At 36.7% G+C, this 18,305-nt stretch overlaps 1 protein-coding gene across 3 annotated transcripts in view; it reads right to left on the reverse strand.

Annotated features, from left to right (window-relative positions):
* GARNL3 (GTPase activating Rap/RanGAP domain like 3) overlaps positions 1-18,305 on the reverse strand; it is a 214,321-nt gene that overhangs the window by 114,267 nt on the left and 81,749 nt on the right. For all 3 annotated transcript variants that reach the window (XM_069082702.1, XM_069082703.1, XM_069082701.1), the window contains 2 exons: positions 17,405-17,468; positions 8,336-8,362 (listed from right to left, as the gene is read on the reverse strand). In XM_069082702.1, coding sequence (XP_068938803.1) covers positions 8,336-8,362; positions 17,405-17,468 — 91 coding nt within the window. The remainder of the gene's footprint in view (positions 1-8,335; positions 8,363-17,404; positions 17,469-18,305) is intronic.

Below are 18,305 nucleotides of genomic sequence, written 5' to 3' on the forward strand. Positions count from 1 at the left end.
GTCAGGTCCAAGGAATGGAGACCATTGGTGGATGACAAGTAGATCTGGAGCAAGAATGACTTAGATATGGACTAGTAAGTCATGGTTGTAAGTCAAGTCCAAGTCTGTGCCTCTTCTAATACACTAGAGCTGGAAAGTTAGGGTATTGAATGAGTATCAATGCTGAAGTCCCTCTGGTATAAGGCAGCAGCTGAGGCAGAGGAAAAGCCCATGAGCCTGGCACTGAACTCAGTGACAAAAGATGGAGAGTGTCCTGGGGGTAGGTAGATAGCAGCTATCAGGTTGTTTTATCACTGGGTGATAAATGTAGATGAAGTGAACCTTAAGGGAGGAGAGGTTGCTGAGTGATGGTAGAGGGAGAGTCTAGAAGTGGCAATGGGAAGCAAAGAGTATTCTGACAACCCCACTATGACCAGTAATGTGGGGGTTATAAGTGAAAGTACAGTCATTGCTAGAAAGGGTGGGTAGAAGTGCCATATCATCAGAAGGCAGGCAGGTCTCAGTAAGAGCCAGAAGTTGGAGGTAGTATTAAAGGGATAGATTTAAAATACAATCCAGAGGTTTTTGTGGTAAGCCACACCAATTTCCCCTTCTGTAAAGATCTTTCTGGTGGCATAACTGTAAGAATTTTTCTAAGACATAGATGGTCTTCAAATAGATAACATGCTATTGATAGACAAATTCCTGTATTAATATTTATAGCAGTTACTGAAAAAAAACCCCAGACCATGCCATACTCTTTCTAGTCAAAGTGGTTCATACAGTCAAAAGATAAATGGAATAACAGAATATGTGACATATGCTATGTATGTGTTGCTGGCATGGGAAATGAAGCATGCCCTCTTCCTTGGCAAGTACACTACAGTCAGTTTGGGGTATCATGCTGAAGTCCACAATAAAATCTAGGGCTATGGCTTTTCATGGTTCTTCTAGCTCTAGAGGCTCTAGGAGCCCTTCATGCCCTTCCCTCTCCCTCCTCCCTCATGGTTAATCCTTGGCTTGGGTTTCCATCCAGCTTCCTCCTGCATTATAGGTCACCAAAACCCAGATGACTTAGTATATAGTTTTATGTAGCCCTAAATAAACAGCTTTAGGGTTATAGGGCAGAAGCTAAGCATACTGGACAAGGTATAGGACATTATTAAATAAATTATGAGGCTGGGTTGGATGTCAAATTGCTAGAGGCATGTGAGGTCCAGCAACCTTTCCACTAAGTGAAGGTAAAATCACAGATGGATTAATGACACTTCCTTCAGACAGTGGGACATGGTGTTTATTATGGGTTGAATGCATGGGGAGCACAGGTGAAAAAGGAATTGAAGCAGATTAAGGATAAGGACCAGTAAGTATGTTTTTGGTTGAGTTTGAGGGAGGTACAGAATTGCTTCTAGCAGTGCTCAGTATATATTCTGATCACATGTTATAAATGTTCTAGGACCAATCCTGAAATGGCCAATGGTTCTTTCTCCTAGGTGGTATGAAGTCAATGCAAATTGGTAATAAACATATAATAGCTAAAAGAGTAAGGCCATGGGTTACTCTACTGGAATAGTATACTAATACTGGAGTAACATGTAATGCTGTCAGAAAGAGCACAGGACTTGAAATCAAGAAACCCAGGTTGAATCCAGGTTCTGACACTACCTGTATGACCACAGGCAAATCATTTACCATCTCTGAGCCTAACTTACTTCATCTGTAAGATGGGAACAATAGCACTTATGATACACACCCAATGAAGGAGATTAGGAGGAAAGCATTTATAATGTTGTTAACCACAAATAGGCCACCTTGTGTTGGGGATTAAAAGAGTTTTAACTACACAATCAGTTCAGTCAACCTTTCTTCATGTGACATTATGCACATGCCAGTGTTGTGAAGGTGAACTCTGTTCATCTTTTTTTTTTTTTTTAAGCAATCGGGGTTAAGTAACTTGCTCAAGGTTACACGGCCAGTTATTTCTGGGTGTGGTGCTAAGTATCTGAGCCTGGATTCTATCCCCAGGTCATCCTGACACTGGGGCCTGTGCTCTTACTCACTGAGCCATCTGGCCGCCCCTAAGCAATTGGGGTTAAGTAACTTGCTCAAGGTTACACGGTCAGGTGTTTCTGGGTGGGTGCTAAGTGTCTGAGCCCGGATTCTATCCCCAGGTCATCCTGACTCTGGGGCCGGTGCTCTTACTCACTACGCCACCTGGCTGCCCCATGAACTCTGTTCATCTTAAAGCACTGTGAGGCATTATGATGATGATTTTAAGCTGTTTCATTTAGCTGGTAAGTTTTCTGTGGATGTGTATAAGATTATAAATGACTATATTAAAACATAGCAACCAGAACCCAGCAGAATACTCCCACTGTGGCCCGAGCAGGATGGTATAGAGATTGTTACTTCCTTTGTTATGGACACTACGCTTTTAATGTGGTTTAAGATTGCATTCTTTTACTTGAATGAATTGATGCTGAATGAAGTAAGCAGAACCAGGATAACACTGTTTACAGTAATAGTCACAATGTGCAATAACTAACTTTGATAGACTTATTTCTTCTTAGCAATGCAAGGATCCAAGACAACTCCAAAGTACTTAAGATAGAAAATGCTATCTACATCCAGAAAAAGAACTATGGAGTCTGAATGCAGATTGAAGTATATTATTTGCTCTCTTTTTTCTTTCTTCTTTCTAGTGGTTTCTTCCATTGGTTCTAATTCTTCTTTACAACATAACTAATGTGAAAATAGGTTCAATATGAATGTATATGTAGAGCCTATATCAAATTACATGCTGTCTTGAGGTGGGGGCAGGGGAAAGATGGGAAGAAAATTTGGAACTCAAAATTTTATGGAAGTGAATGTTGAAGACTAAAAATAAATTAAAAAAAGAAATGAAAAACAATGGTGTAGAAACCAAATAATTTGGCAGCTGACTGGGGTTAGGGAAAGTGAGGAGGTAAGTATGACACTGTGGATATGACTATGAGACTGGAAGAATGGTAGAGACTTTGACAGAAATAAGGAAGTTTGGAAGAGATATGGGGAAAGATAAGTTCTGTTTTGGATATGTTGATTTCAGCTCTGGCTCAATGATTCATGATCTTTTTCTCCCTTTCATTCATGGATATAAATTTGTCTCTAAGACTTCTTTAGTTGTATCCTATAAAATGTGATGTTACCTTTTAATTGTTATTGTTTTTATAATTTGTTATATGACGAGCAATATTCATTTAGGTCTAGATGTTTTGATCCTATTTCCCATTGATTACTAATGTATTTTAGCAAATTTTTATTTTCTGCAAGAAGCCAGGCCAGGCTCTCACTATTCACCACTGATAGGGAGAGTAGTGTGCTAGAGAAAGGCCAGGAAGGGTTTGAGATTATGGAAAAAAGCCAGCCCTTCTAGGCAGAGAATGAGTGGTAGCCATCCAAGTGCTAGAGGCCAGAAGCTGGTGAATCACCAGTAGGACCAGCAGCTTGTCATCAGCAAAAGAGATCTGGTTCCCCATGATGAAGGCCTTACTTCCCATTCTGGGTCAGCAAGGTCTCAAAAGGCCTTAGCTGACAGTTAAGATGAGTCTTTCTGTACTGCTTTCCCGTCTTCAAAGTTCTGATAGACTTCTGACTGTATTTGATTCAAAGGTCCTTTGCCTTGTAATTTGCTATGTCTACCAGAGTGGCTTTTCAAGTATCCTTCCCATATAAGCCAAACTTGTAACCCAGATATCTTGGAGTGTCACTACTCTGGTATAAGATGATATCTCTATCTGTGACTCTGAAAAGCTTCCTATAGAAATGGCTAACCATCTAGATCTCTTTGGTCACTACATCTTCCTTCCAGATTCCATATAGTTTCCCCACAGACTTTGAATGAGGAAGATGATGGCATAGTATATGGAGGCAGAGCAGAAGAGCGACATCTGATTACTGTTTTAACTACATTATGGTCTATAAATGTGGTATTCAAAGTTGTGTCTTTCTAAATTTATCGCTTCTGTGTCCTTAGAACATGATCTTTTCTTTGTGCATGTTCCAGGTATATATCTGAATAAAAAGTCTATTTCCCTACTTCTGTTGTTTCATTATTTCCAAATCTCTTACCAAATCCATTTCTCTTCAGCATTCTATTTAGGTCTTTTTTTTTTTTTGGTCTTAAGCAAGGTCAGTAATCTACCTAATTTCATGAATATGAATACTATTCTAATCTTAAAGCATACACACATAACAAATAGTTCTAATATTTTATAATATTACTTCATGAAGTTTTTCAAAAATTTAACTTTTGGACCCTCTTCCTTATTTGACATAGGATATCACTCTGGGATTATCTACCTTTCCCTTTCCATACTTCTATTTTTTCCTTTTCTTTATCTTTCTTTTTAGCACCCATAACAAAGTTATTCTTCTCATTAATCCTTTTACCATTTGTCTTTTATTTTCGTTTTAAAAATTTTCCTCTTCAAACCCACTTGTGCCATTTAGTTAATAAAAATAACACATGGCTGGCTTATTTTCCTACTATGGAACTTATACTGAAGTAGATACCATTGATGCCCCTCATTGTGCTTAACACTGATATAGATGTTAAATTGGTATCTCTGGAGTTTTGATGTCTCCTCCTAACTGCCATTCACAGCCCCACTCCTACCACCATTAAGTGATTATACTGAGAAAGATGTTGACTAAAACAACATTACTTTTATTTGCTTTATTATTCCTCTGCAGGATTTATAGGGAGTCATTAGTCATGCATAATTGTAAAGGGTACTTTTACCTTGGTGATATTATTAGTGTGTTTGCACATGAAAAGTCATTCCAAAGCTGGCTTGCTTATAAATTCCTGAAACTTCTGTGATGTCTTACATTATGTTCATTTTTTCCCTGGGATTTAGGGATTAAGTCCAATTTTCTTTGATTTTTATTACATGACATAATTTCTTTTGTTAGTCTTCATCTTGAGTGAAAAACCCTGTTCAATTTGGTATATATACACACACACATACATATATATCATATATATATATATGTATGTATATATATATATATATATATATATATATATATATATATATATATATATATATATATATATATATATATATATATATATATATGATTATTTTGGATCCCTCCTGATCCTCTCTCAGCATAGTAGCCCCAAGAAGCCAAGAAGGAGGGGGTTTTGGACTTGATCCTGGGATTATGCTCTATGGAAATGGAACTAAACTGTGAATCTCATCCCCTTCCCCTCCCCAGTGACTGAGGTGGTACAAAAGGGGAAGAGAATTATGCCTCCCATGTATTGGGGGCAGTGAGTTTGTATATTTATGATTATCCCTTCTGAAGAAATATTTTCCTTTGTGAGAGCTCCACAGTGTTACATTAGCTATTGTTATTATACACATAGGAAATCATAGGCTTAGAATTGGACGAGACCTGAGAGATCATCCAGTCTAAGCCTCTCAATTTACAGATAAGAACACTGAGACCCAAAGCAGATAAGTGACTTGCCTGAAGATAGAGAGCTGATATACAGCAGTTAGAAAGTTATCTAAGTGTCAAAGCTTTGACTTGAAGCCAAAGTCCAATGCTCTCCCCATTCTACCATGCATCTCTCTCAGTGAAGATCACAACCTCCCAGAACAAAGGTCTCTAGTCCTCTTATTTCTTTGGACTTTTCATAGACATAGCAGTGTCTTCCACAGAGTTTAATCAACATTTGTCAAAGAAATGCTCTTATCAGCACTATTTCAGAAAGAAATTTAATTCCTAGACAGCAGGACCTGTCAATGTATTTATTAACACAATTATACCATAACAAAGGGATCTGGAAGATGTGAAGAGTGGAAATTTACCTGTAATGCTTTTAGGGGCACCCAGCTCCTCAGACAAAAAAGCATTAGACTAACCATAAATATAGAGTGATTTAGTAATGATTTCATAGGCTGCTCTTTGGAAGTAAACTGAGTGAGAGATCACCTATTTCAATACCCTCATCTTAGAAATGAATTAACTTGAGTCCAAGAGAACAAGAGATGTCAGACTTGTGGTGTAATAGAAATAGAATGCTGTGACTATAGGTAGGGAAATAGGGTTCAAATACCTACTCTGCTACTCACTGCCTGGGTCACCTTGGGCAGTCAGCTAACTTCTCTGTGAAGGTCTTGGCCTAAACTGCTTTTCAACTCTAAATTCTTGCCAATCTGATTATCTGACCTTAGTCCAGTACTCATTCACACTGTATGTCTCAGGTCTGAGAAGAGTCAATTTAATAGTCAAACATACTATACAAGGATGACCTCCAGTCCAATCCAATCCAATCCAGTGGAGGCACAGATAAAATGACTGGATTCTTTAGAATTCTACATTAGCTTCTTCAGGGTCTACTTTAGTGACTCAATTTATATATATATTCACTTATCCATAAATTATAAAATACGGAACATATACACATGTACATATACATACACACATATAAAGAGTTTTGTAAAGAGCCACATTTTTATGGAACTTTTAAGTTCTAACTTTTAATTTTTTAGGGAAAATATTTCTTTAAAGCTTTAAAATTTATAAAATATTTTCTTTGCAATAACCCTATAGAATCCGTAAATATTAGTATCTCCATTTTACAGATGGAGAAATTAAGATTAAGAAACTTGTTGTGGGTTACACAAATAAGTGTCAGATCTGGAATTCAAACCCAAGTCTATTAATTCTAATCATAGCACCTTTTTTCACCACAATACTCCCCCTCTTAATTAGCATGACACAATCCAACACAGACACAAAATGTACTGTGAAAGTTAGAGTCATTTCACTTCACAAGTAAAAATGAAACTGGTGACAATCACAGTTAGTTCCCTTCCTAGGTCAAAACCGTCCTCTCACTCCTTAAATGTCTCCTAACACTTTGCCTGGATTTCTTCTTTGTACTTACCTTATTCTCATTTTATCAGTTATTTGAAAATTTACCCATTGCCCAACTGGACTATAAGCAGAGCCTGTATCTTTAGAATAGGTCCTTAATAAATGTTTCTTCTACTAAATTAAGTTGAAATAGACTTCACTCCCAGGGAGGAACATGAGGAGAACGGAATGAGATGCATTTTGGGAGTTGTACTACAAACCATTTTCTCTTTCTCTTCATTTCTGTAGTTTTAATACTTATGATTTCTGGAACATTCTGGAAGTTGGAGCAGATTGCCTGGTTTGAAGTCATAACTTTCTCTTTAATCCTTTCCTTTTTTTAAGTTCCCTGTTCCTTCTCATAATTGCTTAAATAATTTATTGCTATGACTCATTATTTTTCTGTTTATATCTTGAAAGCATTTTTTAAAATTAGGAACATATCTCTAATTATATAAAGGAAGTAAATGAAAAGTATGATTATATAAAAATGCTTTCATTAACATAATTCTCACACTTTACCCAATGTAATCCCTAGAAGATATTTTACTATTCAAACAATGGGTGATTATGTGATCAAATAAAAATCAAGTACTATTGAGACAGCAGCACTCCTGGGAGCCTCTGAAGGTTCTTAATGATATCTCTGTAAGCATTTTAACTTTCTTTTATTTTTTTATTTTCTAAGGTTAAGTGATTTGCCCAAGGTCACACAGCTAGGGAGTATATGAGTCAGGATTTGAACTCAGGTCTCCCCGACTTCAGGTCCAGAGCTCCATTCACTGCAACACCTGGTTGCTTCCATTTGTACTTCCAATATACAAGATTTCACAGGTTACAGATCTAGAAGAAAGATTAGAAATAATCTAGCCCAATCTCTTTCATATCAGGTATTATGAAACGGGAGTCCCAGACAATGGAACTGACTTATTCACTGACACACAGTTAAGTAGCAGAACTTAGATTCAAACTTTGGTCTTTACTAGCTCTGACCAAGCTTTCTACTTCATTGTTTCAATCAAATCAGTCCCTCATAAAAGAAAAACAAATGAAGGGGAAAAAATCTTATTTCCTTCTCAAAGTTAGGAGACTAGATGGTAAAAATATCTGAATAAATATATATGGTATTTACAATGACAAATTCACTCATGTTAGCTAATTATATAAGGTGTATAAGATGTAAACGGAGAAAATCACTATATTTCCCCCAAGGTTTTCTAGTGCCTAGATGCAAGCAAAAGCTAAAACTCCTCTCAGACACCCTTAATGACAAGTTTTAGAGATACATGCTTCTGGATATGCAATCAGCAATTTCTGCTAAAATGAATGGTCACTCCAAAAAGCAAGAGCTGTACTTGTCAACACCACTGAAGGGTGACTCATTCGTTGAACAAATGTATCTGCAGCAATTGGAAGGTCCCACAGATGAAGTTACACTTACCTCTTGTTCTTCAAGAACCAGTAAGTCCTGTTAAAAACATCAAAAACAATTAATATTCATTTTCAAAGATATTTTACTTTTTTTAAAAGCCAAGCTAATTCATTAAGTTCAATCAATTTTTCTATGTTTCTCTATAAATTATTAAATCACATGAAAATTGATTTTCTAAATATTATTCAGACAATGTCATAGTCAAAGAAAGGAGTCCCAGGTGAGGTTCTTTGTTCTGGGAATCATCTGCTCCTTTCCCTGCTGAAGCTTTGTTCATACTGAAGTCTATATGTCAAATAAAACAAATCCTATTTATCTAGAATGGTTGTTTGTATAAAACAAAGAAATCTAGACCTTCTGGAAAAGTGGAAATCACAAGACATAAAACACTTCCCAGCTAGGACTTCCCAGACAGGGAAAGGAACTATTAGGAAGATGATGGGAGAGGGTTTAGATGAAGCAGACAATGGGACAAATGGGAGGAACCAAGTAGAGTAGATAGTAGACTGGTGGCAGGCATAGATATTCTTTTCTCCTTGTGTTGACTGATGCTGCCACCATGTGGGCATCTTCTAATCAGTTCCAGTGAATTAAGACAATAAAAATCTTTTCCAATTAAGGCTTTCATTTTAGAAAAAGAATGTTTCTATTAAACTGGCATTACAGAAAAAAGAAGTGATTTCACTGCACATTTCCTACCTTTGAGTTTCTTAGAGATTACATAGGGAACAAGGCTCAGAATTATCAGATAGATGTCCAGGAGGCACTGGGTGAGCTTTAGTGCTAGAATAGTTTGGCCACACTCTTCTCAACAATGCAGGGATATAAGTCAATCCCAAAAGACGCATGATGGAGAGAAAAACGTGCATCCAGAGAAAGAACTAGAAAGAACTAAATTTATATCCAAGTGGAAGCAAAATACCTGATCTTTTTCGTTCTCTTATTTGATTTTATGTCCTCTTTACAAATTTTTCATTCCAGCTGGTATAATCCATCCTTATAACCTGACCATTGTATAATGTAAAAGTATTTACAGATCCTATACTTGATTATAAGACACCATGGGGGAGAGGGGAAGGAGGGGAAGGAGGGGGACAAAATGTGAAATTCGAGGAATTGTGGAATTGAATCCTGTAAACTAAAAGGAAACAAACAAATTAATAAATTAAAAATTGAATAAAAAAAAAGAATAGTTTGGCCACAGCTATTTTGCACAGATTTATTCCTGGACTGGTGAGGAAGCACCTCTCACCCAAAAAACTTTCAATCTAGTTCTAATAATGAACACTCCATAATTCTGGACCTGTAATGATAGATATGCTTACACAGTCACAATGTATACATAGTCCAGGAATGGGATTTTTATTTGTAAGATAAATTTGCATGTTCAACTCCTGAGTCAGACAGGTTGTCACAAAGCTATCACTTCCTGACTTTTGTTTTGTAGTTCTAGCACTTTAGGGGTTAATTTTTTTCTGTGGTGTGGCTGGCCCTTAAATTTCAAGAAGTGGTTGACAGAAGAAATGAAGTAAGTACTGGTCTAAAATTAGAGAATCTGTATCCTTTTCTAGCCTGTAAACATAAAAATAGATTCTCTTTAACAAAAAAATTATTTTATTCAAATTTCCCAGTACTTTGATGTCTGGAACCTCGTCAGGTCTCCCAAACTCTCTTCTAGATTTCTCAACATCCTGGTCACCTTTTTTTGAATTTACTCTACTTTCTCAAATTCCCTCTTAAATTGGCTGAGGTCAAAAGCAATGCTCTAGAGCAGCACTTCTTAAACTGTAGGTATTAACCCACAGTTTAAGAAGTGTTGAAAAGTTTGTGAGTGGAAAAAGCTAAAGCCCTGTTCTAGAGTAGCCTGACCGTGGTAGAGAGCTCACTTACATAAAGAAACCTGTATCAATGCAGCCTAAAAATACATTAATTTTCTTCTTTAGCCAACATTTTAAAAAATCAATTAACTTTATGAATGAAATGGACTAAAAACATTACATTAATGATTTCTCATATTTAAGAAGGAATTCTTGTGAAGGAATATGTAAAACTAGAATTATTTTATCCAATATATAAAATTGGAAATGCTTAAAATTACAATGGAGTTCTGGGATTAGCCTGAGTAAATGACCATATGCCTAAGAGTTGGCTAATTGTGTGTGTATAGGATGCTGGAAAAGTCAATGAAGATGGGTGAAGAAAAAGTTATGCAAAGTTATGCTTTAAATGAACACTGTGAACATCTCTCATGATGTCAGGGCACAAGATGTGTGCCCATATGTTACAGTACTGCCAAAGGCCAACACTAGTAGAATGACAAGTATGAGCATGTATAATTTCCCCAGTCTGGCATTTTCCCTAAGTAGCAGTTCTAAATTTGATGCCCTGGGAGTATAATTTATCTCTGTCTGGGAAAATGAATTTTTAAAAAGTGGCTTGTTGCTCTCTTACTCCCTTCTCCTTTACTTTAGGTTTAATTGTTCTCTTAATAAATCTCTGCCTTTCTCAGTTTGATGATCAGTGTCCTTGATAAAGATGATGAAAATGAAAATTACGTAGAGCTGCTTTCTAATCTGCCATTGGTGAACATTACATCATCTTCCTTCACCGGTGAACAGTTCCTCTCTTTCTTGCTCATCATCCAGCTCCAAAGATAGCTTAAAAAAACCTTTTTGTTGTCTTTTAGCAATTGTTTTCCCAAGCCCCAATTTATTCTGGGCTTTCAAAGCCTCCCTTTTTACTGGCCTTACTGACAGGTCCATGACATTGTTTTGTGATCACATGTAAGTCATATTCCCTTCTCTCTATCTTTTGTACGTCTTTTGTAAATCTGAGTTCCTCAGGAAGTTTTCTGTATACCTTTTATAAGTTTCTTTACACAACCCCTCTTCTTCATCGGCATAAATAATGACAATATAATCTAGTCCTTGTAGAAACAACAATGAAATGTGGAACAATCAGAGCCCAATGATGCCTTAGCATTCCTTCTCCCATCTGCATGCCTTTGGACACGTTATCCCTCATACCTGGAATCCTCCCTTATGGCCTCTGCCTCCTGAATCTCCTAATTTCCTTCAAAGCTCAGTTAATGTGCCATTTCCTACACAAAGTCTTCTTTGTCCAATGGAAGAAACATTCAGTGGCTCTGGAATCACAGGACCTGGGTTCAAATTCTGTCTGATGCTAACTTTCTCTGTAACCTTGGGTACATAACCTCCCTCATTGAGGGAGCTGGATTATCTGATCTCTGAGGTACCTTCCAATTCTATATGATACCATTAGTTGTTAGCACACTCTTCTTCCTCCTCAAATTATCATGTGTATACTTAGGTGTTCAATGATGTATCTCTCTAGTAGACTCCTTGAGGCCAGACTGTTTTTGTTTTGTCTTGGTATCCCCACTACCTAGCACAGTCCCTTAGACATAACAGGTACTTACTAAATGCTGGATCGGAGTGAAGAATATATTGCAAAAATAAGTGACACATATTATGGAGGACCAGGATGGGGAGAAGAATCAGTATGGGTCAGAAATTATCTTGGAAGGCTTCATGGGGGAGTCAGAACTTAAGCTGAGAAATTTCTGCTCAGGTATATAGGTTGGACTAAATGACCTCTTAAGTGCTTTCTAATTCTGTGATTCTATTAAAATTTTTTTATAACTACACACTGTTCTTGAGGTATAATATATATATATATACACACCCCTTTAGGGTTTCTGGTCATGGAGTCACACCAATTTTTTTTCTCTTAACATTTTAGAATTCACTTTATCTAAGGTACATATTTGACTATGCCCTAGTTCTCCCTCTTTGCTATTGTAAACTCTAAGAAGTCATGATCACTTTGCTAGTTTCTCTTAACTGCATTTCAGATTCAAATTTGGAGAAAATTATTTTTTTTCTTAAAAAGAAACGTGAATAGCATTGTAACTGATTTTTACCACAGCGGTGCTGTACCATGAAGCAACAAGAGGCAGATTACAAACTGTGAACAGAGATAACACAAGGTAAGCATTAGGGGCAAAGAAAGAAGTATTATTATTGGGTCTGAACAATAGGAAACGAGCTCGGAGTGGGGTCAGTTGGTAAATAGTAGAGTCAAATTATAGAGTCAAAGTAGGAAGGACTTTAGCAGTCATTTTGTCCAATCCCCTCATTTTACAGAGGAGGAAACTGAGGTTCAGGGAAATGAAGCCACTTGTCCATAGTCAACAGAGCCAATCAGTAGTGGGGATGTGATCCAAACCCAGGTCTTCTGACTGCAAATCTAAGGTTCTTTTCATGCACAATTCTGAGTCTCATGTGAGATCTTCTAACTTTAATTCCAATGATCCTTCTACTATACCAGGCTAGTGATTAAGAGGCAAATGGGACTACTAAGGCTCACTAACCTTGAACATGACTTGATATTTTCTGCCTAGAGCTCAAAGATTGTATTTTTCAGCATTCACTAAAAATGAAGAGATGGCTCTAAAGTGAACGATCAAGATATTAAGTAGCAAACATCTTATTAATAAAGAACAACCCAGAAACTTGGTGTTTAAGAGTTCTGAATCAACAAGCACATGGAACAGCCTCAAACCCAGAAGTAACAAAAAACCCAAAACAAAACAAAAACTCCCATAGCAGTAATATTCCTGAAAAGAGGTAAAAATTAAAGCAGACATAATGTCATCGCTCTAGCTTTTCACTATAGTCACTTGGTCATGGCCACGAGTACAAAGCCTAAGGCAACCATAGAAAGGGTACTAGCAGTTTGGATGAAGTCTTAATGGAGGAACAGAAAAACATCAACAAATACTTCATGTTACAAAAAAGTGGGGGCAGGCTGCCATGTGCACCAGTAGAGGGAGTACCCAAGTCAAACCATCAAATAATAATGTGATTTATTGTATTATATACACAAGAAAACTATTTGTCTCATACATGTGATAGGTTAACCATTTAATCTACAACACTTAGGTTATAAAAGAGCTTGTTTCTTTTTTAAAAAATCTTTTTCTGAGTCCTTCACCTAGAAAAACCCTAAGTAGACAGATAACACAGAAACAATTGGGAACAAACACAATGGGGATTACATGCCTCCAATAAAAAAATGTAGGGAAAAGTAAGAGAACGAAAGTTCTTCCAGAATGTAAGAAAAGGCATCAAAGACTTGAAAGTAAGTGGATGAGAAAGTTACACTTAGTAAGTAGCATCCTTATGATTGTTGAGAACAGATTTTAAATCAGGTGGCTGTAGTTGTTAATTTTTGTCCCTACTTTGAATTTTTGAAAGAGGAGAAGAGCTCCAATTTTACAAATAAAGCCCTGTCTACAATTCACTATTACTGTTATTACTAATAGCTCACGTTTATACAGTATTGCAAGATTTAAATGGGGGCAGCTAGGGGGCACAGTGGATAGAGTTCTGGGTCTGAAGTCAGGAAGTATCAAATTCCTAAGTTCAAATCCAGCCTCAGACACTTACTAGCTGTGTAACCCTGGGCAAGTCACTTAACCCTGTCTGCCTCAGTTCCTCATCTTTAAAGTAAGTTGGAGGGCGGCTAGGTGGTGCAGTGGGTAGAGCACCGGCCCTGGAGTCAGGAGGACCTGAGTTCAAATCTGGCCTCAGGCACTTAACACAAAAACTAGCCGTGTAACCTTGGGCAAGTCAATTAACCCCAATTGCCCTCCAAAAAGCAGTAAAATAAAATAAGTTGGAGAAGGAAATGGCAAACCATTCCAGGATATTTGTAAATGGGGTCACAAAGAGTTGGACATGACTGAAACGAATGAACAACAACAAAAGATTTACAAAGCACCTTTTATAATCATCCTGTGAGATGGCTAACACAAAAATTATTATGCTCATTTTATGAATGATATTGAGGGTCAGACATGCTTAGGATCACAGAGCTAATATCAGAACTGGGACTCAAATATATGTCTTTTAACTCTAAGACCAAAGTTCTTTATATTGGATAGTCATTCATCTTGGGACCATTCCTAAAATAAAATACTCCATTCTGCAGAGAAGTTTTCTAAATTAAGGGTTCACGGAGAAGGATGCTTGTTTATCTGAAAGTTAAATATAGCTGAAATGATGGATACTGCGTGTTAAGTCTTAAGTCTTAGACACAGAGAATGCTAAAGAACTTGAGTAATGAGGAATATGTGTCACAAGGTTAGTGACAGCTACATCCTGATAGTACCCTTGTAATTATTTCCTGTCTTTTGGGGTATATCTCTATTAGAGGTCATAGAACCCTCCCAGATAGAGATTGTGAGACCGTGACAGAAAGGATCTTAGTCATCAAGTTTCACCTTTAACATGAATCTCTGCTATAACATCTCCAAAAATATTCATCCATTCTATGCTTGAATATCTTTAGTAATTGGGAATTCACTTCCTTCCAAGGAAGCCCTTCCCATTTAGAGACAGCTTAAATTATTAAGAAGTTGTTCCTTATATTCCTCACAAAGACTGGGATATGCCTTGAGATCTTTTTTTCTTCTTTTGTGACCTTTTGAAGTAGTGCTTTCATCTTTTCAAAGAATACTTAATTCTACCTGGAAACCTGGAAAATTAGGAATTCCTCCAGCCCAGTCTCTGCTAGCCTGTATTTTGTACTTAGACTATTTAATAGGATCCTAGGATAATAGACCTGGAAGAGACCTTAGGGCTCCTCTGGAACAATTACCTCAGCTTTATAGATGAGGAAACTGAGGGCTAAAGAGATTAAGTGACTTGTTCAAGGTCACATAGGCTGTTAAGTCATAAAGTAAGAATTCTAACTCAGGTCCTTTGACTATTTATACAATTTCCTTTTCACTATGCCACCAAATTGCTATGACTTGTCACTTGCAGAACCACACATAAAGCATGCTCTCTGCAAACTAATATCAGTTTATCCTTGCCCTCTCATTTATATCTACAGCTCCCATGGCTAATTCCCATAATAAACTGAGAGTGGGCTTTGCCTGTCTGCCCTGCTAGGGGCACACTTACTGGTAGTCCCTGAGCAAGTCTCTCTCTCTCTGTATGTATATATATGTATATATGTCCAATTTCTCTCTCATTCTCTGTGTATATGTGTGTATGTATGTATGTGTGTATGATACATACACACATACATACACACACATATATATTGATTACTCCCATTCTGGTACTTTACTAGTAGTCTTTTCTCCCCAATCTGACACGACCTTACTCAGCTGGCTTTGACCTGTATTTAGCAGATTCCTCCAAAACCCTAATATAAAGAGAAGATATCCTTAGGTAAAATCTAAAGTCTTACCTAGAAATCCAACTTCTTGCCATTTTTCATCTCTTCTGCTTTCTTCTGTTTCCCTCTTGTCTTATCAATGCCTCAGTTTTTCCTCAGATCAAGTACAAATTTGGTTCTTTGTAATCCCCCCCCCACATTATTCCTAGTTTTTTTTGCTTTGGATGCATCAGAACAAGTCTAATCTCTCTGTCCTATGGCAGCCCTTCAAATACTTAAAGCTAATAACCATCTTTCTCCTTAAGTCTTCTTAAGAAGAATGAATACACTCTTTAAGGCTAAAGGATTAAGGCCGAAGCTGCAAAACAAATACACTGTGCTAGTTTTCTGATATCCTCAGTGATGCCCTGGTGTCCATCATCATTGTGGCATAACTCTTTTATCTGAAAGTTCTAGGTCATAGTTTCTCGATAACCGCCTCTCCTTTCTAGATCTTAAATACCCATATGGTCCATAGGAGATAATACAAGTCTTTACCTTTTACCTTGTCTTGTCCTGCTCCCTATAAAGAGTGTATAACCCTTCTTTTAGACGTACTGAATTGTTATTTGTTTTTGGTGTTTTGAATTATTAATAGCATTATAAGGAAATATACAGAAGAAGGTTAGAGTAATAAATCAAAGGAGAGATTTACAAAGGTTTATTTGCCAGGTCCAATGTCCATGAAATGGGAAGGAAGTAGGCCTTATTTTTTTTTCTTATGTCATCTTTTTTTTACCTTTATAATCTCCTACTTTTAAAAAAATCATCATTTGTTTTAACATCACCTTCATTTGCATTCCTACTTTAAAAATAATATTATCTTCTGATTCAACAAATCCAGTCCTGTCTTGGCTAGAGGTTAGATTGGTTCTTGTCAATGAATGTACACTGGCAAGGCTAAAGATGTCTCAGCTTTTCTAGAATCCACTGCCTCCGGTTCTTAGCTCTAGGATTGTCCCCAGGTATCAGAATATGTGTACCTTCAACCCTCATTTCCAGATGAGCCTTCTCTTGTGGTTTTAGCCTGTAAGCAAGTGACAACTGCCTTCTCTACCCTAGATGCCCTACCTAGGAGTCATCTTTTTTTTCCTCTTTTTTATTTTTTAGTTTACATAATTCATTTCTACAAGATTTTGAGTTACAAATTTTCTCCCCATTTTTCCCCTACCCACCACCCCAAAACAGTGATCCCACTGAATATCCCCTTCCGCAATCTGCTCTCTCCCATACCCCCTCTGACTTTCCAGTAGGGCACGGTGGATCTCTATGCCCCAGTGTCTATATATCTTATTTCCCAGTTACATGTAAAATAATAATAATAATATATATTTTTAAACATTTGATTTTAAAACTCTGAATTCCAGATTCTTTCCCTTCCTCCCTTGTCACCCACCCTTACTGGGAAGATAAGCAATTCAATATAGGCTGTACATGTATAGCTATGCAAAAAATTTCCATTAGTGGATATATTGTGAAAGACTGACTATATTTCCCTCTATCCTATACCACCCCCCACTTGTTCTATTCTCTTTGATCCTGTCCCTTTTCAAAAGTGGGTGCTAGGAGTCATCTTTAAATCTCTGATCATTTCCTGTCCTTCCCCTGAGATTGAGAGGTTCACCTCTATACTCCAAAAAGGCATCAAAGTAGGACTTCAGTAGAAGCAATAAACATTTACTTAATGAATTAATCTCATGTGTCTCATGTAATTCAACATTTTTCAGTTAAAAAAAGATAATTCTCAAGCCAACAATGTTCCTTTTAAGCATACATGCTCCATATATTTCATATACCAACTCTAAAAACTATAAAATGTTCTTTTACCTTCTGTATCTCAGGATGAAAAATTTCCCTGGGACCTTTTTCAAACTTGTCCAGATTCATGGCACTGAAATAAAAGGGAAAGAATGAATTTCAATGCAATGTGATAGAACTTTGAGCAATAGTAGCAATTCATTCTTCCTCAGATGAATTAGCCTTAAGAAAATAAGTAGTTTGTACAAGGAACTGGAGTATCAGGCAAAAAGTTGTAATATTTTATTTAAATCACATCATCTCTTCCTCAGTGTTTTCCTAATAGAATTATTCTAAAATAGAGGGTGCAAAGATATGCTAATAAAATGAAATCTAAGATACCAATTTGATAGCGTAACTAAAGAATGACAAAAACAGACAGGAATAATACAATTAAATGCTATAAACAAAGCGGAGAAATGAGCACTATATTGCACTGTTGGTGGGTTTTTTTTTGTTGAGTAATTTGACAATATACTGTAAGACTTGCAAAACTGATCATATCTTTTGACCCAGTAATCCTAATGCAAGAACTGTATCTTAAATATATTATTAGAAGGAAAAGAGAACTTTTTATATATAAAAATATTCATAGCTGTTTTACTTTTAACAGTAGAAAAAAAGGAAACAACCAATAATTAGCAAGTGGATGAATAAACTGTGGTAGACCTATATAAAAAGCATCTTTGTGTAATAAAATATGATGTGAAAAAATGAAGAATTATGGATGCACAAAGTGACAGAGGATAGAAGAATTAGAAGATATACACTGTGTGTGTTGAATATGACTGGATTTTGGGGTTTTTTTGCTTTTGGAGGGGGGAGGGCAGGGCAATTGAGGTTAAGCGACTTGCCCAAGTTCAGATGGCTAGTAAGTGTTAAGTGTCTGAGGCTGCATTTGAACTCAGGTCCTCCTGACTCTAGGACTGTA

This window comes from Petaurus breviceps, unplaced genomic scaffold, assembly GCF_028583685.1.
Source record: "Petaurus breviceps papuanus isolate PSGF00001 unplaced genomic scaffold, PetGlider_PUasm1.0 171, whole genome shotgun sequence".
In the NCBI taxonomy this organism is placed as follows: domain Eukaryota; kingdom Metazoa; phylum Chordata; class Mammalia; order Diprotodontia; family Petauridae; genus Petaurus; species Petaurus breviceps.